The sequence below is a fragment of the Phytophthora ramorum genome, assembly GCF_020800215.1.
Source record: "Phytophthora ramorum isolate Pr-102 chromosome Unknown Phyram_PR-102_s0003, whole genome shotgun sequence".
NCBI classification, from domain to species: Eukaryota; Oomycota; class Peronosporomycetes; order Peronosporales; family Peronosporaceae; genus Phytophthora; species Phytophthora ramorum.
In genome coordinates, this window is record NW_027150649.1 from 4,431,843 (window position 1) to 4,458,483 (window position 26,641).

The 26,641-nt window shown below is 53.6% G+C and overlaps 13 protein-coding genes across 13 annotated transcripts; 5 read left to right on the forward strand and 8 right to left on the reverse strand.

The window, feature by feature from the left end:
- Window positions 1-1,397: 1,397 nt before the first annotated feature.
- Window positions 1,398-3,644, reverse strand: KRP23_4410 (Protein DA1-related 1; the record flags this gene model as incomplete). The annotated part of the gene is made up of 10 exons (XM_067889365.1): window positions 1,398-1,643; window positions 1,706-1,837; window positions 1,902-2,099; window positions 2,177-2,239; window positions 2,327-2,419; window positions 2,484-2,561; window positions 2,655-2,715; window positions 2,804-2,956; window positions 3,046-3,459; window positions 3,529-3,644. 10 exons carry the CDS (start codon window positions 3,642-3,644, stop codon window positions 1,398-1,400), a joined length of 1,554 nt encoding a protein of 517 aa, XP_067748531.1.
- Window positions 3,645-3,794: 150 nt separating this feature from the next.
- KRP23_4411 (Heat shock factor-binding protein 1) lies at window positions 3,795-4,585 on the forward strand (the record flags this gene model as incomplete). Its single annotated transcript, XM_067889366.1, has 6 exons — window positions 3,795-3,797; window positions 3,932-4,024; window positions 4,104-4,127; window positions 4,211-4,253; window positions 4,375-4,436; window positions 4,502-4,585. 6 exons carry the CDS (start codon window positions 3,795-3,797, stop codon window positions 4,583-4,585), a joined length of 309 nt encoding a protein of 102 aa, XP_067748532.1.
- Window positions 4,586-4,833: 248 nt separating this feature from the next.
- Window positions 4,834-6,789, reverse strand: KRP23_4412 (Chaperone protein DnaK; the record flags this gene model as incomplete). Its single annotated transcript, XM_067889368.1, has 1 exon — window positions 4,834-6,789. The coding sequence occupies one exon, from the start codon at window positions 6,787-6,789 to the stop codon at window positions 4,834-4,836; it is 1,956 nt and encodes a 651-aa protein (XP_067748533.1).
- A 620-nt stretch (window positions 6,790-7,409) lies between these two features.
- Window positions 7,410-7,801, forward strand: KRP23_4413 (uncharacterized protein; the record flags this gene model as incomplete). Its single annotated transcript, XM_067889369.1, has 2 exons — window positions 7,410-7,608; window positions 7,707-7,801. 2 exons carry the CDS (start codon window positions 7,410-7,412, stop codon window positions 7,799-7,801), a joined length of 294 nt encoding a protein of 97 aa, XP_067748534.1.
- A 224-nt stretch (window positions 7,802-8,025) lies between these two features.
- Window positions 8,026-9,810, forward strand: KRP23_4414 (DNA methyltransferase 1-associated protein 1; the record flags this gene model as incomplete). The annotated part of the gene is made up of 4 exons (XM_067889370.1): window positions 8,026-8,564; window positions 8,623-9,476; window positions 9,540-9,617; window positions 9,704-9,810. 4 exons carry the CDS (start codon window positions 8,026-8,028, stop codon window positions 9,808-9,810), a joined length of 1,578 nt encoding a protein of 525 aa, XP_067748535.1.
- A 463-nt stretch (window positions 9,811-10,273) lies between these two features.
- Window positions 10,274-10,939, reverse strand: KRP23_4415 (Polyadenylate-binding protein 2; the record flags this gene model as incomplete). Its single annotated transcript, XM_067889371.1, has 1 exon — window positions 10,274-10,939. One exon carries the CDS (start codon window positions 10,937-10,939, stop codon window positions 10,274-10,276), a length of 666 nt encoding a protein of 221 aa, XP_067748536.1.
- A 150-nt stretch (window positions 10,940-11,089) lies between these two features.
- On the forward strand, window positions 11,090-12,512 carry KRP23_4416 (Nuclear-interacting partner of ALK; the record flags this gene model as incomplete). The annotated part of the gene is made up of 4 exons (XM_067889372.1): window positions 11,090-11,424; window positions 11,494-11,644; window positions 11,716-12,300; window positions 12,384-12,512. 4 exons carry the CDS (start codon window positions 11,090-11,092, stop codon window positions 12,510-12,512), a joined length of 1,200 nt encoding a protein of 399 aa, XP_067748537.1.
- Window positions 12,513-12,834: 322 nt separating this feature from the next.
- On the reverse strand, window positions 12,835-13,890 carry KRP23_4417 (NADPH-dependent alkenal/one oxidoreductase, chloroplastic; the record flags this gene model as incomplete). Its single annotated transcript, XM_067889373.1, has 1 exon — window positions 12,835-13,890. One exon carries the CDS (start codon window positions 13,888-13,890, stop codon window positions 12,835-12,837), a length of 1,056 nt encoding a protein of 351 aa, XP_067748538.1.
- A 349-nt stretch (window positions 13,891-14,239) lies between these two features.
- Window positions 14,240-15,667, reverse strand: KRP23_4418 (Beta-glucosidase 4; the record flags this gene model as incomplete). Its single annotated transcript, XM_067889374.1, has 1 exon — window positions 14,240-15,667. The coding sequence occupies one exon, from the start codon at window positions 15,665-15,667 to the stop codon at window positions 14,240-14,242; it is 1,428 nt and encodes a 475-aa protein (XP_067748539.1).
- Window positions 15,668-16,061: 394 nt separating this feature from the next.
- On the reverse strand, window positions 16,062-17,489 carry KRP23_4419 (Beta-glucosidase 4; the record flags this gene model as incomplete). The annotated part of the gene is made up of 1 exon (XM_067889375.1): window positions 16,062-17,489. The coding sequence occupies one exon, from the start codon at window positions 17,487-17,489 to the stop codon at window positions 16,062-16,064; it is 1,428 nt and encodes a 475-aa protein (XP_067748540.1).
- A 3,082-nt stretch (window positions 17,490-20,571) lies between these two features.
- On the reverse strand, window positions 20,572-21,441 carry KRP23_4420 (Crinkler effector protein 1; the record flags this gene model as incomplete). Its single annotated transcript, XM_067895814.1, has 1 exon — window positions 20,572-21,441. One exon carries the CDS (start codon window positions 21,439-21,441, stop codon window positions 20,572-20,574), a length of 870 nt encoding a protein of 289 aa, XP_067748541.1.
- Window positions 21,442-22,204: 763 nt separating this feature from the next.
- Window positions 22,205-23,587, reverse strand: KRP23_4421 (uncharacterized protein; the record flags this gene model as incomplete). Its single annotated transcript, XM_067889376.1, has 3 exons — window positions 22,205-22,330; window positions 22,389-23,171; window positions 23,246-23,587. 3 exons carry the CDS (start codon window positions 23,585-23,587, stop codon window positions 22,205-22,207), a joined length of 1,251 nt encoding a protein of 416 aa, XP_067748542.1.
- A 220-nt stretch (window positions 23,588-23,807) lies between these two features.
- On the forward strand, window positions 23,808-24,971 carry KRP23_4422 (60S ribosomal protein L4-1; the record flags this gene model as incomplete). Its single annotated transcript, XM_067889377.1, has 1 exon — window positions 23,808-24,971. The coding sequence occupies one exon, from the start codon at window positions 23,808-23,810 to the stop codon at window positions 24,969-24,971; it is 1,164 nt and encodes a 387-aa protein (XP_067748543.1).
- Window positions 24,972-26,641: the final 1,670 nt, after the last annotated feature.

Sequence of the window (26,641 nt, forward strand, 5' to 3'; positions counted from 1 at the left end):
GAGCAGTATTTGCCAGTGCACTGTGAGCTGCATCAAGTTGGGATTGGAGGACTGCGAGTCGTGAAGCGGGGCTCCTTCCGTTTTGTTGTTTTCTTCGCTCCCGGCCTGACTTTTGAACATCCACTGAGGTATTTAACAGCGACACAACTTGAGTACTTTGGCATTGTGTGGTTGGCGATGGCTCCCTTTCATAGACAACAGGAAATAGCGACGCGACTGTGTACCCCGGGATACTAGCTGGAGTTTTCAAGAGACCAGGAGATGGAGTCTTGACAATGTCAGTCTGCCGCTCCTGACTCTGGCGTGGGGATAGTTTGGCAGATGTGTCTACACACTCGAGTGGTGTGGTAATTGCTTCTGTAGCGAGTGGCCTGGGCTCGGAGGACACACGGGTCAGTTGATCGAGTTCTGTGTGTATTGGTGTTTGTGCTAAAAACCGCGCCGAACTCTGCTCGGTATCTTCGTTGGAATTATCGATTGCCGTTTGCTTATCTGCTTGGTAGTCGGGGCTTGATGCGCAATCGTGATCAATGTTGTGTTCATTGTCATGCATGGGCTCTTTTTCATCCACGCTGTCTTGCTGAGCAACAGGCTCAGATGTCCTAGGACTCTCGCATCGCGGTATTGCCGCTGGGAGCTGATTCATCACGACACCTTCTCCTCTATTGGCATTATTCTCGCTTTCTGAAACTTCGTCACCGCTCCTGCAAAATGGAGCAGCTCTTTGCCCCGCAAGGACAGAATCGTTGGCTTCAACAAGCGCCGAAATATCCTCTTGGTGGTCAGGCTCCTGGTCTTCAAGTTCATCAACTATTTGCATCGGCTGTATCATGGAACTCTCGACTCCTTCATTCGAGTCAAATCCGCCATCTTCGCTTTGGTCCGTCTCGCTGCCTAAATGGTCATCTCCGTCATAGTTTTCTGGTGGCAAAGGTGATCTGACGTACGACGAATTCATGGACAATGACGGCAAGTCCATTGATTGCTCGACTTCGAAGCCTTGGTCTTCAGGTCCGCTTTCGAACAGGTCGGCCCCATCGTCGTCGCTCAATGCTCGCTCATCGTCGCTCATTTTTCACCGGTGGGGTGCGTGAAAAGCAATGAAGTTCGCAGCGATGCGCATATCAATAGAGCAGGGGGTGCTCGTTACGACAGCTTCTCATGGGTATTTTGCTTGTCGCTCACGCGCACGTCAAGCTATATTTGTTATGGCGTGCCGAGCCCTTGGTCATCAAGCAAATTGTAATCAATGTCGATCGTGCACTCATAATTTCAAAACGACACCATAAAGAGTTGGAAGTGCAATCGTGTTTTGTTATCCATGATGGGACTTAGAGTTTCGCTCGAAGAGGCTTCTATCGTTGGATACAGTTCTCTCGACATCAAGTACTCGCAGACTATGGAAATGACGCGTGGTGCCGAATTGCGTCAAACATCACCTGCAGCGAGTTGACTCGCTTGTAGGCTTCGTACGCTTCGCGGAAGCCGTCGCCATACACCGGGGATACGTCATTCTTGAGCTGTTGCGTGTAAAACTTTCGCAGCTGTCCCTGATACGTGCGCTTCTTGGAGTCTTTGCGCTCCATCATGTGCTTGTACTTCAAAAACAAGTAACTCATCAACTGGCACATACCTTCTTCGACCTGCACGCAAGCAAATTCAATGTCAGACAGCGGAGAGTGCACCACAGAGAAGCATGCCATACTTTGGAAGGGATATTGTCAGGGAAGTTGTCACTGAGCTTGATGAAAGCATGGGTGGCTTCATGAGCCAGAACTGAAGCTGTAAGGTCGCGCGGAAGTCCATGGAGCACCAAGATGGCGTTCACCGAGCGAGTCTGGACATGAGACAAATAATTAGTCACGAGGTCAACTACAAAAGATCATCGCACTGCAGTACACCTTTTGGATGGAGGCCACGCGAGGAACGGCATGCTTGCCATTGCGAACCATATGCTGAATTTGGGAGACCTCTGATAGGCAAAGACCACGAGTCACGTGGCCCTTCACGGGCTTGTTTCCATTCATCAACGTGTCAGTTTTCTTGTGAGCATTGCATTGCTCGTTTAGCACGGGTGATTCCACGAGATAAACGGGAATCTGGGAAGTAGACGCCATGATATGCGTCAGTACAAACACACATAGCCGCCAGGTGTGAAGTCTTAAAGCCGACGAACCTCAGGAAGGTTGATGCCGATGCCACTCATGTACTCCCACACCTCCTTTACCACACCCTTGGCCTGTATCGCACAGTCGTAACGGTATTTTTTTATCAGACCACCGAAAACAAAAATCGTCAATAGATTTCTGTCTTCGCCATTAAATACCTCATTCGAATCGAGCACCAGGTACTGGCAGCAATCATGGCAGACCTTTCGTCCATCACTGAGGCTGTGGAATTGTCGTCCTGGAATAGTTGGCTGTTGCGCAGGACCGAGTGTCAATATACGTGACTGCACTTCACGAACAACAACTCGTACGAACCTCAACACGCTGGCAACTGCAGCAGCGGTCACAATTTTCATGCTCCGCGCAATATTTCAGGTCCCAAAAAGGCATCACCTGCATATGAAAAATCAAAATGACGACTCAGCAAATCGGAACTTCTCGGGCCAGCCAAGCTACATCTTCGAAAGAAAGCAACGAATCTCGCACCTTATAGCTGATTTTTTGCGTACCCGGCTGATACGGAATGAAGTCTTCGCATACATCGCATCTGTCATTTCCGGAGATCGCGCGTGTCAGAACCAAAACGGACAAGTATCTCTCTCATCAGGACAATGCACGAATTGAAAGCTGCCTACCGCGGATGGTAGAGTTGCTTGTAGCACTCGTGGTGGTAGTACTCGCCGTCCTTCACCTGGAACTTGCTCGTCGCAAACTTTCCCTGGCATGCAGCACAACGGAAGCAGTCCGGGTGGTACGCCTTGCCATTCACATTGACACGTCCTCCAAATCTACATTCACGAAAAACCAATGTAAGCTCTCAAACAACCTCCAGGACAAAAACTTACGACCACCAAAATTCAATCCAAGGACAACTGACTTGATCTCTTTGTTGCAACCTGGGCACTGCATGATACGGATCTCATTGCAAGCTTCACAGGTCGGGGACGCATCATTTGCGTTGAAAAATGTGCAGGTGGGGCAGTTCCACCCCGCACCATTGGCAGATCCATTACTGCTGGCTTTAACGTTGGCCTTGCTGCTGCGGTTCTCGCTTTCCACCGGCTGGTCACCGTTAGAGACTCTAGTCGTTGTCGTGGCCGGCTTCCCGCCGCCCGACATTGTCGTCGTCGTTGTCGTCTTGGTGGTTGTCTTGGGCTTGGGTGTACATTCTGGATGGTAGTTGCCGCCGTTCACCACCTGGAAGCGACTGGGCAGCGGACGCTTGCAGCCCGTGCAGCAGAAGCAGTCAGGATGGTAGGTCTTGCCATTCACATTGAGGCGCTTGCCATATCTGCAGCAATAAGGTATCAATTCACCCATTAGATGATGAGAAATGCACAAGAGACAGAGGGCAACGCACTTGATCTCGCCCTTGCACGTGGGGCACTGCAGCACGCGGATGGCATTGCAGGCCCCGCAATTGGCGGCCGAGTCGTTGGCGTTATGGAGCGTGCATTGCACGCAAGTCCAGCCCATAGCGACGAAGCTTCTTCCGAGCTGTGGCGAATTCGGAACTGACCTTGGCTGATTTGCCTGAACTTCACAGTGGGATCAGATCTGAGACGTTCTTGATGTGCATGCGCCACACCACATTTCCAGAGTGCAATCGACAAGATCGAGCAGAAAATGGTGCGTCTTCCGGCGGCTCGCACGCAGCAACCACGGCCTCCTACGAGGCTGCAGGGGCTTCAAACGGGTGGTGGTGATATTGAGGTGTTCTTACGCGTTAATTTCTACGTATAAACTGAAATTTGGCCGCATAGAGCTCCTCGGACGCATCCAAGAACGCCAACGCCAGCTCCGCGTCCAGCGCCCCTGCTGGCGGCCCCACGGACGCTCAGGATCTCACGGTTTTCGTACGTGTCTGGCTCACTATGACTGTTATGTATTGCATTGTTGCTGAGTTCTTGCGCTGTGACGGCGTTGCTGCAACAGGTCCAAAGTCTGCTGGAGCAAATGGTACGTGGCCAATAGGCTGCAGTCTTCATATTGGATTGGAGCTGTACGCAGGCGTGCTGATATTTTTATTGTATTTTGTGCAGCAATCTCGGTTTGCGCAGATGTCAGACGCCATCATCGGAAGAAATATCCTTTTCAATTTTGTTGATCACCTGCATGTTGCTCTATATGAGCTGGCAAATGGGATTTTGTGTTGGGTTTCCTTGACCGTTTTGGTGTGCGATTTGCTGCTGTGGCGGAAGTGCACTCGATGAAATGGGCTCGCGCATCGATGAGCTCGAGAAGTCCATCTCAGACCTCATGGAGCAGGTGAGAGAATGGCGGCAAATTGGTACTGCTGGAAGGTCTCACCTGCTTGTTGCTCTTGTCGACAGACGAACGAAGACGGCAGCGACAAGAACCAGCAGCCGGCTGCGAGCGAGCCATCTTCAGCCAAGGACAAGGGCGAGAGCGTTTGATTCCGACGTCGACCAAGCTATCAACGCAAGTTTCCTATGCTAAGCAAGACACGCATTTGAAATTGCTTTGCATCTTCATTTCTCGTTGCAAACAGTAAATTACTTGTCGGCATCTTCCTACATGTGTCCATCTAATAGAGAAATCAAGACGAAAGCAGCAAAATACTAAGGCCAATGAGGACACACGCCGTCGTCTAAAGGTCGCTTGCCATCCGTCCGGCTAGCTGCGCTCGCTCTGGGACAGACGCTTAATCCTTCTTGTCCTTGAACTCGGCGTCGTGCACGTTCTCGTCCTTGTTGTCGTCGCTGGCAGCGCCCTCGCCCTGCTGCGACTTGTAGACGGCCTCGCCGATCTTCATGGACATCTTCTGCACCTCCTCCAGAGCGGCCTTGATCTCCTCCGTGTTGTCGGTCTCCGACTTGGTCCGCAGGTCAGCCAGAGCGGCCTTGACCTTCTCGAGGGTCTCGGCGTCGATCTTGTCCTCGTGCTCCTTCAGGGTCTTCTCCGTCGTGTACAGGGTCGAGTCGGCGTCGTTCTTGGCCTCGATCAGCTCCTTGCGCTCCAGGTCAGCGGCGGCGTTGGCCTCAGCGTCGGCAACCATCTTCTCGATCTCCGACTCCGACAGACCGCCACTCGACTGGATCACAATGTTCTGCTCCTTGCCCGTGGCCTTGTCGCGGGCGCCCACGTTCACGATTCCGTTGGCGTCAATGTCGAAGCTCACCTCAATCTGAGGCACGCCACGCGGGGCAGGCGGGATGCCCACCAGGTCGAAGTTGCCCAGCAGCTTGTTGTCAGTAGCCATCTCACGCTCGCCCTGCAGCACCTTGATGCCCACCTGCGTCTGCGAGTCAGCAGCCGTCGAGAACACCTGCGACTTCTTCGTGGGGATCGTCGTGTTACGCGGGATCAGCTTGGTGAACACACCGCCCAGGGTCTCAATACCCAGGGACAGCGGGGTCACATCCAGCAGCAGAATGTCCTTCACGTCACCGCGCAGCACACCACCCTGGATGGCAGCGCCCATGGCCACGACCTCATCGGGGTTGACACCCTTCGAGGGCTTCTTGCCGAAGAACTCCTCCACGGTCGTCTGCACCTTGGGCATACGCGACATACCGCCAACAAGGATGACCTCGTTGATCTCACTCTTGTCCAGGCCAGCGTCCTTGACGCACTTCTTGCACGGGCCCATGGTGCGCTCGATCAGCTTGCCGACCAGCTGCTCGAAGGTGGCGCGCGTGATCTTCATGTTCAAGTGCTTGGGGCCGGTGGCGTCGGCCGTGATGAAGGGCAGGCTGATGTCAGTCTGGGCCAGACCGTCGAGCTCGCGCTTGGCCTTCTCCGCGGCCTCACGCAGACGCTGCATGGCGAGGTTGTCGCCCGACAGGTCGATGCTGGACTCCTTCTTGAACTCGTCCACGAGGTAACGCAGGAGCTCCTCGTCGAAGTCCTCGCCGCCGAGCAGCGTGTCGCCGTTGGTGGACTTGACCTCGAACACGCCGCCCGAGATCTCCAGGATCGACACATCGAAGGTACCGCCACCCAGGTCGAAGACGGCGATGACCTTGCCGTCGGCCTTGTCCATGCCGTAGGCCAGGGCAGCGGCCGTGGGCTCATTGATGATACGGAGCACGTCCAGACCGGCGATCTTGCCGGCGTCCTTGGTGGCCTGACGCTGCGAGTCGTTGAAGTAGGCCGGCACGGTGACGACGGCCTGGGTGATGGGCTTGCCCAGGAAGCCGTCGGCGGTCTCCTTCATCTTGGTGAGTACCATGGAGCCGATCTGCGAGGGCGAGTACTTCTTGCCCTTGGCCTCGACCCACGCGTCCTTGCCGTTGTTGCCCTTGACGATCTTGTACGAGACCACCTTGGACACCTCCTGCGTCTCCTTGTCCTCGAACTTGCGGCCAATCAGGCGCTTGACGGCGTAGAACGTGTTCTCCGGGTTCGTCACGGCCTGGCGCTTAGCGGGCATACCCACGAGGCGCTCGTCGTTGTCCAGAATGGCCACGACCGACGGCGTCGTGCGCGCGCCCTCTGAGTTCTCGATCACACGCGCGGCTTTGCCCTCCATGACGGCCACGCACGAGTTGGTCGTGCCCAGGTCGATGCCGATGACCTCGGAGCCGGCGGCGGCCGAGAACATGCGCTTGGCAGCCGCCGTGGGGGCGGGAGAGCGGGCGGCGGCGAGACGCAACATGGCTGTGCTAGGCGGGGTCTGCGGCGATCGAACTGCGGGGAAATGCGCAAATTCAGGATTGAAGCCCCGTCAAACCCTTGTCAGAGGCCCTCGTGAGCCACTCGCTGCTGGACCACACGTACTTGCACTTGAAATCTGCGCTACCGTGGCGCATCGTAATCTTTGCTATTTGGAAATCATTCTAGAACTCCGGTTAATGGAAGTATAGAGGTACTGATGGTAGTGAAGGTTCAAGTCTATATGCAACACAGTAGTTTATCGGGTATTACAGCCCAAGTACTTTGATGGGTATGGCGGACTTTTTCTTGTGGACGGTCTGTCCGATCTCACCGGAAACCAAGGCTCCCAATGTTCGAGAACCGGCAAAGGGTGGAGGAGGCCGTAAGCATGATGGTGTCTTTCGGCGATGCAAGGCAGAGAAGGCGGCGTGGGAATCGCTATCGAGCAAGATACGAAGCGGCGATGACCCATTTCCGGGCGTTTAACCTTTTTTGGATCCTTCCAGAAGGTCAACGAAGGAATGTTGATCATTCGCATTTAAAGCGGATGTCACGGTACAATCAAAACTGCGTCAGCGCACTCGGGCCAAGCAAGGAGCGCTCAAAGACACGGCGAAGTCGATGGTGTCGCTGTTCAACAAGAAGAAGGACGGAAGGACGCTGCGCCCGCGCGTGCGACGTACTACGCCTCTGATGGACGTGGGTCTCGCGGTCGTCCTGGGCGCCGTCACGGGCGTCTACATCTTCAAGGACACGCTGCAGCGCTGGCAGGTCACCGAAGGGGAGTACGTGGCCGCCGAGGTCAGCAAGGCCACACAAGGTGCGCAGAATTCCCAGGCTTCCAGCACGCAAGACGAAGCTGGACATTAGAGCGGCCAGATTGCGAACTGCAGGTAGGAAACGCACTGTGTCATCCAGTTCAGCTGTTGGTGGAGGAGTGGCGGGCAGCTTCGCTACGACTCATGAGGCAAGCGATTGCACTGAGTGTGCTGGGAGTATCGAAGCCAGGCTAAGCATAAATGTATTGGAGATTGGCAGGGCAATGGCGCTCGAATGTGCCGGTGCTTCGCAGTCATGGCAAGTTGCCATTGCATTGGCAACCACATGCATTCATACGAGTTGGGTTCCGTACACAACTATGGTGTATCATACACCACCTCCCACGCTACTAGAAATAAGCCACTTTTGTCCAATCAACCCGCTGCATGCTATAAGAAGCCTGGAAGGTGCGGACGACATGAGCGACGTGGCGCAGATCCTGGGGCTCGCGGGGCCCAAGTCCGGCACGAATGGGGCGGCGGCGAGTGACCTGGGCCAGCTGAAGCCTTCGGGCGTTAAACAGAGCGGCGGGAGCGGCGCCAGCAAGCAGAAGAAGCTCACGGGCATGCAGCGCGAGGTGCTGGAGCTGCTGGAGAGCAACCACCGCGCCAGCCACGCGCTGTACCAGGGATTCGGCAAGACGAGCCTCAAGCAGAAGTGGCAGGAGCGCCAGAAATCGCCGGCTGTCAAGTGGCTGCGCAAGTCCTTCCGAAATCCTGCGCGTGCGGCGCTGGTGGGCGAGAGCGGGGACGAGGGACTAGTGCTCTCGCATTGGGGGAAGGCCCACCTGGAGCAACCTGACTACGTGTTCGCCAGGTTTAATGTCCAGAGTGACACGACTAGCTACACGGACGAGGAGTTTGAGGCGATACTGGCCCACCACCTCGACCCGATGATGAAGTGGACCAAGGAGGAGACGGATCTGCTGCTGAAGCTGTGCCAACGCTTGGACCTGCGGTGAGATGGTGTTCCTAGTGTGGTTATTGAGTATTTTCTTACATGTTTTGCTGCGTAGATGGGTTGTGGTCTCGGACAAGTTCAACTCGAACCCGATTGCGAAAAGCGCGCCGAGGTCTATGGAGGATATTAAGTACCGCTACTACGAGGTGACTCGACTACTAGCTGAGTACAGAGACAAAAAGACAAGAGGTGCATTGGAGAATACCCCAGCTACCTCCGGATCAGCAGCGAGTACTCCCAGTGATACCGCTATGCTTCCTGCAGGGGAGGCTACGCCCACTCCAGCAGGAGCAATGCCTCCATCTGCTGGTGTCGCTGTTAAGGTCGAGCCTGGCGCTGCAACCAGTGCTCCATCAACGCCGGTTCCTTCCGGTCCTGCTGCCTCTACGTCGGAGCGGCACTACAGATTTAACATCGCATACGAAAAGCAGCGCAAGAGACAATTGGACCTCACGTTCTCTCGAACGGTTGAAGAAGAAAACGAGATTCGCCGCCTCAACGACGAGCTGCGTGGTGTGGAACAGCAGCTCAAGAAAGTGGCTGTCAGAGTGGATTCCAAGAAGAGGAAGGAGCTTGCAGATGTGCCGTACGAGATCAAACGGCCGTTGCCTACAGGTGTGATCTTGCGAAGTTCGTTGCTGGCACTTCCTCAGCAGAAGCACGCGCTGAGTGCGAAGCTGTTGAAAAAGTTGCAGCTTCTGCTAGACGAGATGGGTGTGCCAGCGCGTCCTATGCCTACAAAGCCTGTGTGCGAAACATTCGATCAGCTGCGCCAGGACGCGGTGGGGCTGCTTTCGCTGCGGAAACACCTCAAAAGTAAACAAAACGAAGTCCAGGCACTACGCGAGCGTTATCATGCACTTACTGGCAAGGAGTACAAGCCGATCACGACCCCTGTCACGCTATCCGGTAAGATTGGTTTTAATTCGTTTTTCGATCCGCGCCATGCTAATGTATTACCTGTTCATGCAGAACGACCGGGTGATGCAGCTGTAGCTGATAACTCAGCGGCTTCTGCTGCGAACCACACGCAGAACACCATCAGCAAGGGTGCGTTCAGTGCTCGATTCCTTGATTGGTATGTTCGAATTTGGTAGACTAATCCGCTTATCTCGACTACATTTACGTAATTGCAGGCAAGACGCCAAAGCACTCGGAAAAAGCGATTCGCGCAGCCAAACGACGCAGTAGTAGCGGTCACCCAGCTCTTCCTGCCAAGCGCAACAAGAAAGTGCCGCATTAACTTTCAATTTGCAAAAAATGCTGCTCCAATCATTGTTGTCCTCGCTTCTGCATGTACAGTACCATTATGAACACTTTTAACAACCTGCCCCAATCTATCTAATGTACATGGCAAAACCCACTACTCGCTGTCTGCTGTCACGGACAACGTCGATGCCCATGGATGGGGGTGGGAGACCTCTTTTGACTTTTTTTTCATGTTTTTTTTTTTTTCCTTTGGGGTAATTCCTCCTCTTTTATCTTTTCATGAGCACTCGCTCTTGCTCATGTTCACCCCATCCTACCTGTAGTTCTTGCTGTCGGCAGCAGCACAACGAGGATTTAGCCCCCTCCCCGCTTCGTCTTCCCCACTCTCTTCAATCTATCATCCTTGCGTTCCCACTCAGCAGCGAAGTGGTCACACGGAGGGGTTGTGCTCGAAAAGCAGACAGCGAGCCCGTTGTCTCTGACACGACTGTACCAGGCTAGAAGTACGGATGGAAACCGCGTCCCCGGCCTCCACGGAATCCGCCACGGGGCGGGCCACGGCCTCGGCCTCTTCCCCTTCCACGGCCGCGTCCTCCCCGTCCCCCACGGGTCATGTTGAAGCCGCGCACGTTCTGTCGCTTGGGCGTGACCTTGAGCTGACGGCCGCGGAACATGGTGTCGTTCAGCAGGAGCGCGCTCTCCACGGCGTCGCGGGACGCGAACTCGATGTACGCGTAGCCCTTGGGCTGGCCTGTGAACTTGTCGCACAGGATCGTGACGCGGTTGATGGTGCCGCACGACTGGAAGAGCGCCTGGAGCTCCTCGGGCGTGCTGCCGTAGTCCACCTGGCCAATGTAGATGGATGTGTCGTCCATCGACGAGGGCTGCGCACCGGCCGCCGCTCCACCGCCCATCTCGTTGAGTGTCGTGGCCGTGTTCTTGCCCATCTGGGACTCCACCTCCGACTGCATCTCGCTGAGCTTGGCGGCCTCCTCCTCCATCTCCTTCACACGTCGCTTCATGTCCTCGATCTCGGCGTCCACGGCCTCCGCAGACTCCTCCGGGACATCGGGGGCAGCCTCGCCCTTGGGGGCCTCCGCCCCACCCGCGAGACTCGCCGCCTCTGCCTCCAGCTTACTCACGTCCACCGCTTCGTCCGCCATCTCAACTTGTCTTGCTATTTGTATGTGGACACGATCGTAAACTGCCATAAAACTGTCACATCAAATGTACACAATATACTCATCTATAGGCATATTCACGGTATGCTGTATATAAGGAGGTATGTGTACATAATGCTCACTCACTATACGATGCCGGCGCTGGGGTCGCAGATGGAGGCGCTGCTAGCCGCTTGGGACGACGCCACGGCGCCCCTAGACGCGCGAGTTAGGGAGGATCCGCTGCTGTTCGCATCGCAGTTGGAGATCACCGCGTCGTCTCGCGTCAAGAGGCTGACAGGGCTTGAATCCGACGAATCCGACGAGTCTGCGGACGTCTGTCACCCCTGGGACCACGCAGAGTTCCTGGCTCGCGTCAGCAGCTTCTCCATCGCCTCGTGGTTCGCCAAACTAGATGCGATTAGCGCATTTGAGTGCGCTCGTCACGGGTGGAAGAACTCAGCGCCAGATCAACTGCATTGCAACTGGTAAAGAGTCTGAAGAAAGGGAGGCGCAGGCTGCTGGCTGCTGACACTGTTGCTTGTGCTTTGCTGCAGTTGCAAACAGTTTCTGTGCTTCAAGATCGACGATAGGTTGAGTGGAGCAGGAGCATTGAAAGTGGCCGAGACGTTCGCTGGGCAGCTGGTCACGGGCCACACACAGCTCTGTCCGTGGCGGGGCAACCCGTCGCCGGAAGCTTTCACGACGGTGAGGATGGTGGGCTTGAGAGAAGGCACGCAGGCGTCTGATTTATTGTTGCTGTTGTGTGTTGGCTGCAGCTCCCTATTGCGACAAAGCGCCAGGTGTACGAGTCGTTTATGGATCGGCTGCAGGACGAGGTGACACGAATGTACGAGGACGCTGACTTCCAGAAACGTTTGAGCAGTCTAAAAGTTGCAGACAGAGTGACTGCTAAGATACTGCAAGAAGCAGGTGACAGTGCGGATTCAGTACTCCTACTGAATACTGCAAAGGTGGCGTCGAAGCTATTGGCAAGGTGCTCTCAACCTGCAGATTCATCAGTGAGCTCTGAGGCGCTCGTCAACGCAGCGTTCCTGGCTGTGTGTGGGTGGCAATTTGATGAAAAAGGTTCTGACCAAGTAAACATGATGTGGTGCGGGTCCTGCAATCGACGGTGGCAAGTGGTCCAGGAGTCTACCAGCAAGTGCGGCGACGAACAAAGCGAACCCCCCGCGAAGCGCCGAAAGGTTGATGCTGTGCGGGCTGTTGACCTGCTTTCACAGCACCGACACTTCTGTCCGTGGGTTGCCGGACGCAGCTCTACTGGTGTTGATGACTACGGTGAGACTGATCCTAAGCTGTGGGAATTTGTCAAGCTGCCGGGGTGGAAGCAGTACGCTCAGGTAAGAAGAATTGCTACTGTTCGATAGCGTGAGTATGCATGTCCATGTATCTGACTAACGTGCAAACTCTTAATCGTTAATAGGCACTGGCTCTCCTTGGTAACCCGGAGCAGCAAGCGATCGTAGCTGTGGGCTCTAGCGATGCCGTAGGCAATAGAGCGAGCGATCCAGTGCAAGCCCTGGAATCTATACGGGCTGTGCTAGGAATTTAACGCCGTTGAGAAACCAATTTCAGGTTTGTTTATCTTCTTTCCCTGTGTTCATCTTCTGGCAACTGTTGCATCGAACTGCTAACAAAGATTCGTCTCGTCGCCTTACTTTTGCTGCAGGGATTATGTGTGTATTAGTACGGTAATTTGCTCTGGATTAATCAAAGCGAAGAGGGAGTTGATTTAAGTTGTGTTATGAATGCAGTCCTAGCTGCTGGCGACTGCCTCGAGTGACGTGGGACGTTGGGCGGTTGTCGGAGCTGTCCAGCTTGGTAGAAAGCGCGGACTCGCAACATTTCTTGCGGCTTGCAGCTCCTTGGGCTCCCTATTCCTCATTGTCAAGCACCTTCAGCACGACCTTACCACGAGCATGGTTCGACTTCTGCACCTTCAACGCGTCCAGCAACTTCTCGAAGGCATGGATCGAATCGATCGGCACCACGAGCTGGCCACTTTCGAACAGCGCAGTGAGTGCTGCCATGCGCTCCGAAGTGGGCTGAGTGGCTACATCTGGAAGTCGAGTGGCTCCGATTGGAGATTCAATGATCTCCGGGTTCCTCGCCCCGGTTTGCAGTGTAACGTAGCGGCCCGTGTTAGGCTTGAGCACCTTCTGGGCACCTTCATTCCATGCTTGAGGCTCCGAGACGCAGTCGCAAATCAAATCGATCGAGTGCGCTTCGACCACATCGGACCATTTTTCGGCCGTGTAGTCAAGTGTCTGATCAGCACCCAGAGACTTCACTAGCTCGAAATTGCGAGAGCTGGTTGTCGCAATCACAGCCGAGGCACCACCAATTTTGGCGAGCTGGACAGCAAAGACGCCGGTGCCGCCACTTCCACCAAGTACAAGAACGCGCTCTCCGGGTTGAAGTTTACCAGTCTCCACAACAGCGTTGTAGCTTGTCTGTGCTGCGATAGACGCACCTGCTGCCTCCGCGAAGCTCAACTTCGTGGGTTTCACAGCAAGGTACTTGGCCTCGATGTTGACGAACTCGGCAAACGTTCCACAGCCACCGACGTAGTTCGCAAAGCCCCCGCTGCCTCCGAAGGGTGCCTGGCCGTACACAGCGTCACCGACACGGAGGCTTTCGACCTCAGCGCCGATTCCTACAACGGTACCAGACACGTCAAAGCCAATGCGGAACGGGTGCTCAGCGGACGGCGAGGTGGGCAGGAACGTTTTACCGAACTCCACAAACTTCCAGTCGACGGGGTTTACTCCAGCGCTGTGCACACGCACGCACACCTCCGAGGGGTTCAGTGGAAGCTGCTGCGTTGTGCCAAGCTTGATCACTTCTAGCGACTCGCCGTACTCCTCGAATTGGTAAGCGCGGAAAGTGTCGGGAAGACTCGAGTCGGTCGTTGTCGGGTTGGAGGCCATGGTCAGAGTGGAGGTGGTGGTGATTCAGAGCAAATTGAAATGTGAGCAGTGCGAAAGCAGCCCTCGAATCATTCGACCGAGGTACATGCATTGTTATTCACGTAAGCTTACTCCTTGCCATCAACAAGCCGCAATTTACTTTCGATAAACAGCAACTTCGACATCGCGCCGTCAACAAACACAATATAATCAATGATCACGACGAAAATCAGCTCACATGTTATCCGTAATCTTGGCACCTCCACATGCGCAGCCCACTCGAAACTCGCACCACACAACACACGTAAAACGACAGGATTGCTACGTTTCCTTGGTTTGGATTGAAAATACAGCACCATGGCCGACTGCTTTAGACGGTGAATCCGTTGTTCTCGATGGCCTGCTTGTACCAGTACGACGACTTCTTCGGCACGCGCTCTTGCGTCTTGTAGTCCACCCAGACCATTCCGAAACGGATGCCGTAGCCCATAGACCACTCGTAGTTGTCGAAGAAGGACCACGCAAAGTATCCACGCACATCGGCCCCCTCAGTGATAGCCTCGTGGACGTTCGCAATGTACTGACGGTAGCAGTCTTCTCGCTGAGTGTCCTGCTGCGCCTCCTCCTTGGTCACATCGGGCCAGGCCGAGCCGTTCTCGGTGATGTAAATGCCGTTCTTCGGGTGATACTTCTCGTGAATGTACACACAGAGCTTTTTCAGTCCCCACGGCGTGACGTAGTTCCACGGGGCTCCGGTTTGCACCCAGGACGGGTCATGGTATCCCGTGACACCCTCGTCGGCCTCCAGACCACCGGTGTTATCATTCGGAGGCGGAATACCTGCCTCGAACTCGGGCGACGGCTTGACGAAGTTCGAGCTGTAGTTGTTGAGACCAAAGAAGTCGGAGCTGCCCTTCAGCAGCTTCTTCTGCTCCTCAGTGAACTTCGGTAGGCGATCACCGCAGCGGTCCTTCATGATCTGCGGGTAGTCGCCGTAGTACACGGGCTCCGCAAACCACCCGAAGCTCCACGCCATGGCGCGCTCCGCCGCCGCAATGTTCTTCTTCTCTTGCTCCGGGTCGTCCGTAGGCCCAGGCTCCTTCCACTCGGCACTGAGGGTAATTCCAATTTGACCGCCTTGCGTCTCCTGGAACTCCTTGCGGTACACCTCCACCGCGCGAGCGTGCGCCAGCAGCATGTTGTGACCAGCAAGGTACGGCTCAAAGTGCTTGTTGTGCTTGCGTCCGGGAGCCAGCATACCCGTGCCAAAACCCATGTAGTTGGCCACCCACGGCTCGTTCATCGTGATCCAGTTCTTGACCCGGTCGCCGAACTTCTCGAAGCACACACGCGCGTACTGGGCAAAATGGTCGTGGATCTGCTCGCCGAGGAACCCGTCGAACTCGGTCTGCAGCGCCAACGGGAGGTCCCAATGGTACAGCGTCGCCATGGGCTCAATTCCGTTGGCCAACAGCTCGTTAATGAGGTTGTTGTAGAACTGCACACCCTCCTCGTTCACTTGGCCCACACCGGCCGGAATGATGCGCGGCCAGGCAATGGAGAAGCGATAGGCCTTGAGTCCCATGCTCTTCATGAGTTGCACGTCCTCCTTGTAGCGGTGGTAATGGTCGATGGCCACATCTCCGGTGTCGCCGTTCACGGTCTTGCCAGGAGTGTGCGAGAACGCGTCCCAGATACTTGCACCGCGGCCGCCTTCGTTCACGGCGCCTTCGACTTGGTACGAGGCCGTGGCGGCGCCCCACAGGAATCCATCAGGGAATCGGATCTCCTTGGTCATGGCGAGTCGATGTATGCAGTACTGGTGAATTTGACTAATGAGCTTTTCCTGGGCGCTGACGTCACTGATCGTTGTCAAGGTGGTCGCACCACCAATGCCATCTCTGCTGCAGAGAATACTAAAGCTACAAGATAACGAAGGGGGGTCACGCCTAATGTGAACTGGGGCACAATCTTGGATGCATTTTCAGCGTGGTTGAAGCATTTCATGCAGCTGTTGAAGTTTGCTCCGTTACGTCAATTGCGTAAATGGCGGCTAGGTATCATCTTCCTTAGTTTGCATGGGGAGGTACAGAGGGATAGGGAGCTTTCCCGCTCCTACGCTAGAAATCCGAACCTTGGGCTCGATCTCGTCCTGCTTCTCAATCCCGACATGTACTTGCCCATCGGTCTATCTAGGCAGTAAAACCGTTGTTGCGCACGACATCACCGTACCAAAGAGCCGACTTCTTGGGCGTGCGCTCCATAGTCTCGTAGTTGACCCAGTGCAGCCCAAAGCGCTTGGTGTAGCCCTCAGCCCACTCGTAGTTGTCAACGAAGGACCAAGCGAAGTATCCGCGAACATCCGCGCCTTCCGCGATAGCATTGTGCAGACCCGCGAGGTACTCCTTGTAGAAATCCACTCGGAAGTCGTCGTTCTGCGCCTCCTCCTTGGTGCGGTCGGGCCACGCGCACCCGTTCTCCGTGACCAGGATGCCGGTCGGCACTTGGTAGCGCTTCTGGATCCAGACCAGCAACTTCTGGAACCCCCAGCCGACGGCGTTCCAGCCCATGTCCGTGCGTCTCCAGGAATCATCCGACGTTAGCTTCGTGCCTTCATCTGGGCCATAGCCGCCGGTGTTGTCGTCCGGCGGCGGGATCTTGGCCTCGTACTCGGGCGATGGCTCCACGTAGTTGGTTCCGTAGTGGTTGAGTCCGAAGAAGTCGGAGCTGCCCTTCAGCAGCCTCTTCTCCTCTTCAGTGAACTTGGGCAGCCGAAGCCCGCAGCGGTCCTTCATCACTTGCGGGTAGTCGCCCTTGTACACCGGGTCGGCGAACCAGCCTAGGGCAAAGAGCAGCGCGCGCTCGGCAGCCTCCTCATTCTTCTTCTTCTGCACGGGATCGCTCGTCCGAGCGGGCTCACGCCAGTCGCAATTGAGCGTGATGCCAATCCGACCCTTCTGCACAGCCTGGAACTCATTACGGTACGCCTCCACCGCGTGCGCGTGGGCCAGCAGCAAGTTGTGGGCCGAAAGGTACACCTCCGTCTGCGGCTTGCACTTGCGTCCCGGGGCGTGAATGCCAATGCCGTAGCCCAAGAAAGCCGAGCACCACGGCTCATTCAGCGTTAACCAGTTCTTCACGCGGTCTCCGAAGCGCTGGAAACACACGCGCGCGTACTGCGTGAAGGCGTCTTGGATAAACTTGCCGCCCAACCAGCCGTCGTACTCGGTCTGCAGTGCCAACGGGAGGTCCCAATGGTACAGCGTCACGAGCGGCGTGATGTCGTTGGCCAGCAGCTCGTTGATGAGGTTGTTGTAGAACTGGACGCCCTCCTCGTTCACCTTGCCAACTCCAGCAGGGATGATACGCGGCCAGGCGATGGAGAGACGATAAGCATTGAGCCCCATCTTCTTCATGAGCTGGACGTCCTCCTTGTAGCGGTGGAAATGGTCCACCGCCTTCGCTCCGGTGTCCCCGTTCACGATCTTGCCGGGCGTGCGAGAGAAGGCGTCCCAGATGCAGTCGCCGCGCCCGCCTTCGTTCACGGCGCCCTCCACTTGGTACGAGGCCGTGGCCGTGCCCCACATGAAACCTTCGGGGAATTTTAGCTCCTTGGACATGGTGCTTGCAATAGGGTGGAGTGTCTTGGATCGAGCAGAAGCAGGAATGAGACTTTGGTATCTTCGGGCTTGAAGCGATAGCATCTTATCCGCTACGATTGGGCGATCGGGAGCACATGCGCAGGTTTGACAGTTGAACGCTTTTCTACCAAATTACTATATTATATCACTATTAGTGACTTTTAAGCTTTAAAAGCTACTAGTATACTAGTACTAGTAGTTTCTCACAGATAGAGAGCGAAAGCAGTAGTACTTTGATAGTTGCTATTACTAGTCGACCACAGAAAAGCGCGAGACCCGTTAAATGTGATTCTGGCTGCCGGTGCTGCCAGCCTCCATCCGCTGGATCTTCTTCCAGTTGTGCTTCAACACAACCTGCATCTCAGCGCGATGATTGTCGGTACGCGTGCGCAGGCTGCTCATGAAAATCCCGCCAGTTGAGAAGACGCGCTTTTAAAACGCGTTGGAAGGATCTCGCCCCAACCAAACGCACGCAAGTGTAGTGATAGACGAAAATAGTGCGGTACCAGACTCGCGGAAATAGCGCAATAGCGGTGCTCGCTGCATATAGAACTTCCCTTTGCGTCCTGCACCGCGCAGGCTGCGCGACGAAGTGCTCGTTCGTGCGACCATTGCCTGCGAATGTCGTGCTGTGCATCAAGTACACGCTCAACGCAAGCCTTCTTGATTTATAGACGTAGTTTAGCCCTGCAGGGCCCGTCTTCAGTGCCATGGAACCAGAAAATGCGTTGTCCAAAAGAGGAGATCGCCAGTTTCGCGCTCGATTCCTTTCTAATAATCAGATAGTATTGAATATTACTATTTGTACCGGTATGAAAATAATATCTACTATACAAGTAGCAGTTTCCGTCCCGCGCCGATATACTAGCTCCTATAGTATTTCTCTATTACATAGTACCAAAGTAGTATCATTTGCTCAAACTACTGTCAATCCCTGGTGACGCTATGAATCTGCAGATCTCGACCCCCGACGCGCTCCATCGTTTGGAATGAGCAATACGCTGGGTAGCAAGCTGCGCGCAGCGCTACAACCACCTACAATCCCTGCACACGAGTAGTGGGTCGCAGTTTTATTTTCGTTTTTTCTTATGATAATTTAACAAGGAGAATAGGTCTAGGCGTTTATATTGAACAGGGGGTGTCACAAAAGACGCGACTGCTCGACCAGCTGAGGGAACGTTTGTCGCTTCAGCAGCAAGTTCGAATCATCTCAACCAGCGAGAGCTCTAAGAGTGGAATTAACACGGACCCATTTCAACAAATCTACCTACAATCGAGTTAAAAAAAATATCATTCAATTAGCTAATCAACTCATCGATAGAGGAACGGAGCGTTGGTGCCTTCTCAGTTGCAAACTTGGAACAAACGTAGCCACAGCAAATATGGTTCGTCTATAGCAAAAACTTGTTTTACTGACCTACCCTTGTACTTACCAAAATTAAGCAGATACGATTCGTCATCGGATCCATTTGCGAACTTGCACGCAAAGAATTTAACAATTTCAGAATCAGAATCACCAATCAGCATTTTCTGAATGTGAAACCAGCGGCAGTAGTCGGGATCCTTTTTGAATACATCCTGGATAGTGAAGCCTTTGTGCTTGTCGAACGAAAGAGTTGTTAACATGATATCTATATAGTTATCAAAGACAATAAATCAACTTTTCAATTAAATCCATTTTTTCTCTTAAGCTGTGCTATAATCTAGAACCTCTCCAGTTTGTCTATCGAAGCTTAGTTCCTGATCACTAATTACAAGGACGATCAAATTGACTCCCTGGCAACCAGCATTGACTCCCTGGCAACCAGCATTGACTCCCTGGGTCTGGATCGATTGCGGTACATCATGCTCGGTCAGGCGACTATTGTCTGTCACGAGGACACGGTCAACCTTGTAGTCAGATGACACGTGCGTCTTCAGTCTATCGATAGAAACCTTATATTACTTAACTACAAGTTCGCGGTTTCTAGGATGGGAAATATTGCTTACGTATACCATCTTACCAGTTCTACCACAAACCTTGACTCGGTAGCTACTCCCCCATTTGATAGTTTGGATATGTAATCTCTTTCGTCCTTCAAACTCGTAGGCAAAAACATTCTTTCTATATATTATCGGTTTATATTTTTCCTTGTGGGGTCGTCATTATATTATTGACTTTTCGTCCAGGATCGTCTTTATATTTTAGTCCTATAAAAAATACTCTGAAATTAATTAATTCAGGTATCTGGCGTATGGCTTGTTGGAGGTTTTAAGCAGTTATAATATCCAATAAAAGTGGTTGGAATTGAAAAGGAGGCAAAAACGTTTGCAAACAAGTATCTTGAGTTGGTATACTATAGTTTAGCGAGGTGGCTCACGAAAGGGTTAAGCGTGGTGTTATCAGTGCCAGTCATTGGGTATATTGGACTCGACTTTTTATCTGAGAATTTTTTTATTTAATTAATTAAGTTCGTTTTTGGCTAAAAAATAAATAAAGTCACCTTACTTGGTTCAACGTCCTGGAGTTGACAAGTGCCACTGCGACTGTGGTGCGCGTTCTGTTGATCTCTCCATTCTTAGTTTCACCTTAAGCGACGGTAGCTTGACTTTCTTGTTGTCACGTTTGAGGGGATTACTCTAGATGCTCTTAGGTGCGATGGTTGAGCGGACGGAAGGCAATCTCTTGATACCCTTAGATGCCATGATTAAAAGGAGATGAGTGCATGGAAGATATAGAAAATAAACGAAAGGAATGAACATGTTCTCAACAATTGCAACACTTGGATGATCATATGGAAGATATTTATTGCTCATTCGAGCATCCTGTAAATCTTCCCGACGATTTCTTTCAATCCTTCAAACGACGGTATGGTATTGATGGTACGAAGAGAATGCTCATGCTTTCGGACCTTCATGTCTTCTTATGATCAAGAACCTTCACTCGATAAAATTGGTCACGATGCCATACGCCACAGTAGGATCTTTTACATCAGCCAGCGCTTCCAGCCCCGTCACATTCTGAACCACTCCTTGCAGTATATCTTCACGTTTTGCTTGGACAATTGAGATTCTCTTGGTGTCACGCTTGAGCACGAACTCGAATCGACCTTTTAGGAGCACATTCTTCCCAACCACGTCTTCTTCGACTAATAGGGACGTTCCCGAGCATACGACTGACTGTCTCAAGGATCGGGGCGATAAAAAACAATCTCTTGGCTTCATTCCCATCGGAGATTTGTCCATAGAGGTCCCGCAATTCAACAATACGAGCGAGGAGTAGCTCGATGTCAGCATCAGGAATATCGCTTGGTTGAAGGTCGTAAGAATCGTCGAAGTTGTAAATAGGTTTGATATCTTCCCAACAAAGACTCGAATAGCCCACAGTCTTGTCGATATCGTGTTTTTTCCGCTTTTTGTTTGTGTGCTTGACGTCCCCACTCGTCGTCTTCTGGTTCGCCTCTTGATTCTTCTGACGAATCATTGCATTGATCGCAGCCCATCGTTTGAAACGTTCGGGGTGACGGTGTATTGTAGTTGGTGGCAAAGAGGGTCCCACGCCGAGAGCCATGGCTGGGAAGCGATTGTTTTCTTGCTTCGGAACCTCCACCAGCACGTTTACAGGGCCTTTTCCTTCTACTTCTTTTTCTTCACCCACTCCGCCGACATCATTATCCGACAATCCCACACACCGTAGCCTCGCTTGCACCGCATCCAACAGCTTCAGGCCAGTGGTGTCACTTACGCCTTGCTTGACCTCTTCCTCCGTCAGCCACGCACCACGGCCCTCGCCCTTCTTCGCCAGGAAGAGCTGCAGTCCATCCGCCGGAAACTGATACATCTCCTTCTCCTTGATTGCCTTCTTCAAGTGGCCTACCGACTTTTTATCGTCGATGTCGACAGGGAACGCTCTTCCGGCGACACCAACGACGACACAGTAGAGAGTGACCATCTTTCCTCGAGGCGGCGGATTCTGGAATGATGAAGAAGGGAGGGAGAATTTCTGGGCGTATTTAAGCGGAAATGAAGGCAATGGTGATTCCTTGCGGAACAGCAATAACCTGCCGGAGTAATGCACTGAGAGGCATGGTTTTTCCCTCTAGAATGAAGCCCTCTTTGCATGCAATCCCAATGCTACTTTGTGTGGTGCTTGGAGATGTGGAGGAGACCGCCTTCGCACCAGATGCTACTCAGCGGTGACGTTGTCACTTTCAACAGGTGGTGTTCAGGAAGCTCTAAACCTCCTCTCGTTGGTACGTAACTTACGGTAAGTAAAAATAACTGCCGGCGTAGTACTATTATTATAATACTACTTGGCACCGAAGATATCCCACCGCTGCTCTCATTCCAGTGCCTGCACTGGTTTACAATCGCTGACTTGTGTTTTGATTAGGATGCTACAATTGTGTCGCTGCACAAATGGCAATCGCGTGTGTGCTATGACATCACCGATGCGTAGAAGTATCTCTGCCTTCCCCTGAGCTAACGATAAAGGGCTTGCCAACTTTTATGACGCGGAGCTACATGTACAACTGAAATTGTTTGCATCTGATTCTGTGCGACGGACTATTCATCGCCTCATGCCTCGTGTCGCGTGTACGACTGCATTCTCGCTGCATACCTCTCTAACCTCGCCACTGGTAGACGCTGGGCTACCAGTGTCAGCTCTTGTAGTGCGCCACCGTAAGACGAAGTGACCATGCGTAGGTTGCCCTTCAGGCACCGCCGTCGCCGAGAATCAAGCGTAGGAAACGACTCGAGTACGCCAGGTAACCAATTGAGCTGTATGGCTCGCAGATCACCATGCTCTGGGACTTGCCGCGCTCCGTGGTGCAATGCCACTGCGTAGAAGTAAAGACTGGATCGCCTTGCAAAGGGTGCATCGTTCGTACCTCGTACCTCGAGCCACACATAGCCTGGGTCGCTCGGCAGAGCAACCTTGATGCTGCGTCCAAAGCTGCTGTCAGCTCGGCACGTGGCAACCTCGAACTTTTCAACCCCAGTACGCTGTGTCAGTCGATTTGGCACGGTATCTCTGAGTTCGTCGCCCAAGGTTCCATCCTCACCTCTATCTGGCCGCTCAACTGTAATATACCCCGGTGCACAGCAACCAGCAACAAAATCCCCCGCCATGGACCGAAACGCGATTGAAATGTTGCATAGTTCACGCTGCGCTGGCTCTGGCAGCGAACGAATTGGCCTGAGCGAGTGGAAATGCAGTTGAAGAAGCTCTTGCATGTGAATCGAGATCGCAGCTTGCTTCACCAAGTAGTAGTCCGTCTGTGCATCGGTACCCGAAGGCACGTCCAATTCCAGAACTGCACTGCCATCTTGTGAGCACAGGTCGAACCGACCTCGACGGCTTCCGATGCTTGCGGCCGCCAGCATTCGCTTCTCCGGCAACGTGGGCGTCTTCCACTCCCCGAACTCCTTCAGATACGAGTAACGGCGGAGAACCAATCCGCCCCCATCGCCACTCTCATTATCCTCAGCATCACTGCCAGACTGCAGCAGCTTGATACTCACCATTGTGTAGATCCGACGGTTCCTCTGCACCACATTCGTGAGCATCGGCCGCCTCTTTGCAGCGTCGTCGACGTCACCTACAAAGCGAGCAGTGACGCCGTCCTTATGCACACTTGGCAGCTCCACAGGTTGCAACGTCACCGATCCATCAGCCACCTACACAGCATATACACACCAACAGCTTTTAGCCACAATGTTCCAGTGATCCCACGTCGCAGATATCAGCGTACCTGGCCTCTCTCCGTCCAAATGGACACCACACGGGGCGGCACTCGCGGGTCACTCGACCGCGGGATGTTTCGTGTCTCTAGCTCTTGGTAATATGCTTGAAACTCCACCCGGAGACGAGAGAAACACAGCGAAGCCAGTGCCAGTCGAGCGCGTGCCGTGTGGAAGCTGTGGACGAGCTTGCGGACGCTCGTGCAGCTGCGTTTTTCCACTTGCAGCAGCCGTGTGAGACTTACAGCATCCAGGAACGCCAGCACACAGGTGAACATTTCCATGCCGGCTGGAAGCGTCTCCATCGCGCGCCATAGCGTCGGCACGCCGGAACTCGCCATCCTCGCCGTCATTCTCAATATCCACCATCAAGTCACTCAAGTGGATCCATTTAGTCACTCTTATGAAAATATCAATCCCCGTGTGAGTGCCTCCAATCCCCGTGTGAGTGCCCGTCCTCAACGACTGGCTCCGCTGCGTTCGCTCCCTCGGCCAGCAACATCAGGGGCCTCAGTATTGGAATTGTCGCCGTAACCTCAGCGTTCGCCTACCCTTCCTGCAACCTCTTTCGCCATGGCTTCTGTCGCTGCCAACCGCCCCGTCGTGTCCGTCCTCTCTGTGGAGGGCGAGACCGCCACCGTCATCTCGCAGGTGGTGCTGCCGGCCGTGTTCACGGCTCCCATCCGTCCGGACGTGGTCAACTTCGTGCACACGAACATGGCTAAGAACCGTCGCCAGGCGTACGGTGTCTCTCGCGAGGCCGGCCACCAGCACTCGGCCGAGTCGTGGGGCACGGGCCGTGCCGTGTCGCGTATCCCGCGTATTCAGGGCGGTGGTAACCAGAGCTCGGGCCAGGCCGCTTTCGGCAACATGTGCCGCGGCGGTCGCATGTTCGCGCCCACGCGCATCTGGCGCAAGTGGCACCGCAAAATCAACGTCAACCAGCGCCGCTTCGCCGTGGCTTCGGCTCTCGCTGCTTCGGCTGTGCCCGCTCTGGTGACCGCCCGTGGTCACCGCATCGAGAAGGTGCCTGAGGTGCCTCTTGTTCTGGACGACTCTGTGGAGGCCACCCAGAAGACCACGCAGGCTCTCAAGATCCTGGCTAAGATCGGCGCTGACGTCGAGGTGGAGAAGGTCAAGGCCTCCAAGAAGATCACCACTGGCCGTGGCAAGTCGCGCAACCGTCGCTACACGACGCGTCGCGGCCCGCTTATCGTCTTCGCCAACGCCAACGGCGCCGAGAAGGCCTTCCGCAACATCCCTGGTGTGGAGCTCGCCAACGTGGAGCGCCTGAACCTGCTGCAGCTGGCCCCTGGTGGCCACCTCGGCCGCTTCATCATCTGGACCAAGTCGGCCTTCCAGAAGCTTGACTCCCTGTACGGAACGTACTCGAAGAAGTCGACGGCCAAGACCGGCTACCAGCTGCCGCGCCACCAGATGAACAACGCCAACCTGGGCCGTCTGATTAACTCCGACGAGATCCAGTCCGTTGTGCGCGCTGGCAAGTACCAGAAGCACCGCCGCTTCCAGAAGAAGAACCCGCTCAAGAACCTGGGCGCCATGGTCAAGCTCAACCCGTACACGCTGGTGGCCCGCCGCGCCGAGCTGCGCGCGGAGGCCCTGCGTGCCGAGAAGAAGAAGGCTGTGGTCGGCAAGAACCGCAAGAACACGTGCGAGACGGACCCCAAGCGCAAGACCCAGTCGCGCGCTCTGTTCGCCAAGAACTCGTCGGACTAAGTTTCTTGCTCACAGTTGCGGTAGCACTCTGCTGCAGAGTGCCGTCTTTGCTTGGAAGAAGCTGTGCAATCGCTGTGCATTGCTGGTACTGCTAGGAAAGTAGAGAGATTGAGTAACTTCGGATGAGCGAGGGCAATCAATGAAAGAACGCCATGAAAGAGGCAAACGTTTCTCGCTTTGTGTTGTTTACGTGTTAGGACAGAGTAGAAGTCTTGAACGAGTGATCATGCTCAATTTCCAACCAGAGCTTGTTTTCTTGGTGATCGACTGCAACGTTCAAATGTAGTGATGGCCAACGAGCTAGAGACAAGTTGTGACGCTGCCATATTGGAACAGGTATTGCATTTGTTGCGAGCTGAATTGACATGTGAGAGGAACGACGAGGCCTCCATCGCATGAATCATGCACAGGAAAGAAGCTCACGAAGTGGAAACGACTGGCCTTGTGGGCACGCGACTGCTAGCGGAAGGACAAATAAAATCGTGTGCTGCGAGGGGAAGCGAAAACTTCTGACATGTTCGAGATGGTGGTCCACTGGTGAATCGAGTTACTCGCACCATGACTTTCGACTGTTATAACGAATGATATTCATATTGAATACTTCTCTGTCCGGCCAATTTATACGAATTTGGACTCTCCGCCTCTCAGTCAGTTAATTTTTGGAGTTAAACGCGAGGAAGTAGCTTAAACGAACGAGCAGATCACGAGTTTTGTTTTGATATTTTTGTTTGTCAGTTAACGCAATCGATATGCTAAATAACGTTGCAAACGTGAGCTGGGTTTAAAGACATAATAACTTTTTTTTCGTAATCCGGCTATAAATTAGAGATATTAGCCCAAAAAATGCTACATCATCGTCATCGTTTTGCGATTATCCTCGTAATAGCTCAATCTATGAAACCTCCAGCCTGGCTGAAGAATTGCAGTTTTACAAACGAGGTTTTATTCGATGTTATCATCATGATACCTATTCTGCCCTAACCTAAGCGCTTTTTCATCCAATCATAATCAGGTACACAGAGGTTAGCAGGAAGAGAGCGACAGCAACGCGCTTGTGCGGAGGGGGGTCCTTCTTCGTTGGGGTCTTGGGCATGATGATCGGGAGGGGAGAAGCCTGGATGCAGGAAGCTCAAATGAGCTGAAGGCGGTGCCAAATTACTGATCGCTGCCAGTCATTTAGCTGAGTCAAATTTTGACCAATAAAATTCATGTAACATTTTGTGTGGCAAACAAAAAAACCAAACTCGTATAAATTGGAAGTACTCCCTCCGTTTCACAATAGTTGGCCAGCTTTAGTAACAGTACCCCACAGCAAGAGATTTAACTTTAACTCCCAACAATGGTGACATGAAAATAACACACGAGGCATTTCCAACAGTCATAGTGGTAATCTGGCCGGCTCAGCATCTTGAAGGTGAAAAGGTGTAGAAGCTGAACGTAGTCCTGTGAAGACTGTTGCTCGAAAGTACGGTGTGCAGCCCTTTCAAATAAGACGCTGGGCGAAAAATCAAGCTACCGTCGAAGCCACTGTGATGAGAAATCCTCGGACCAAGACGTTAAATGCAGGTCGACCTCGACAAGAGACTGAGCTTGAAGAGGAGGTAGCTTCGTGGGTCATTGAACGGCGATCGCATGATTTAGCGTGATCACTCTTGTTGTCGAAATGTCAA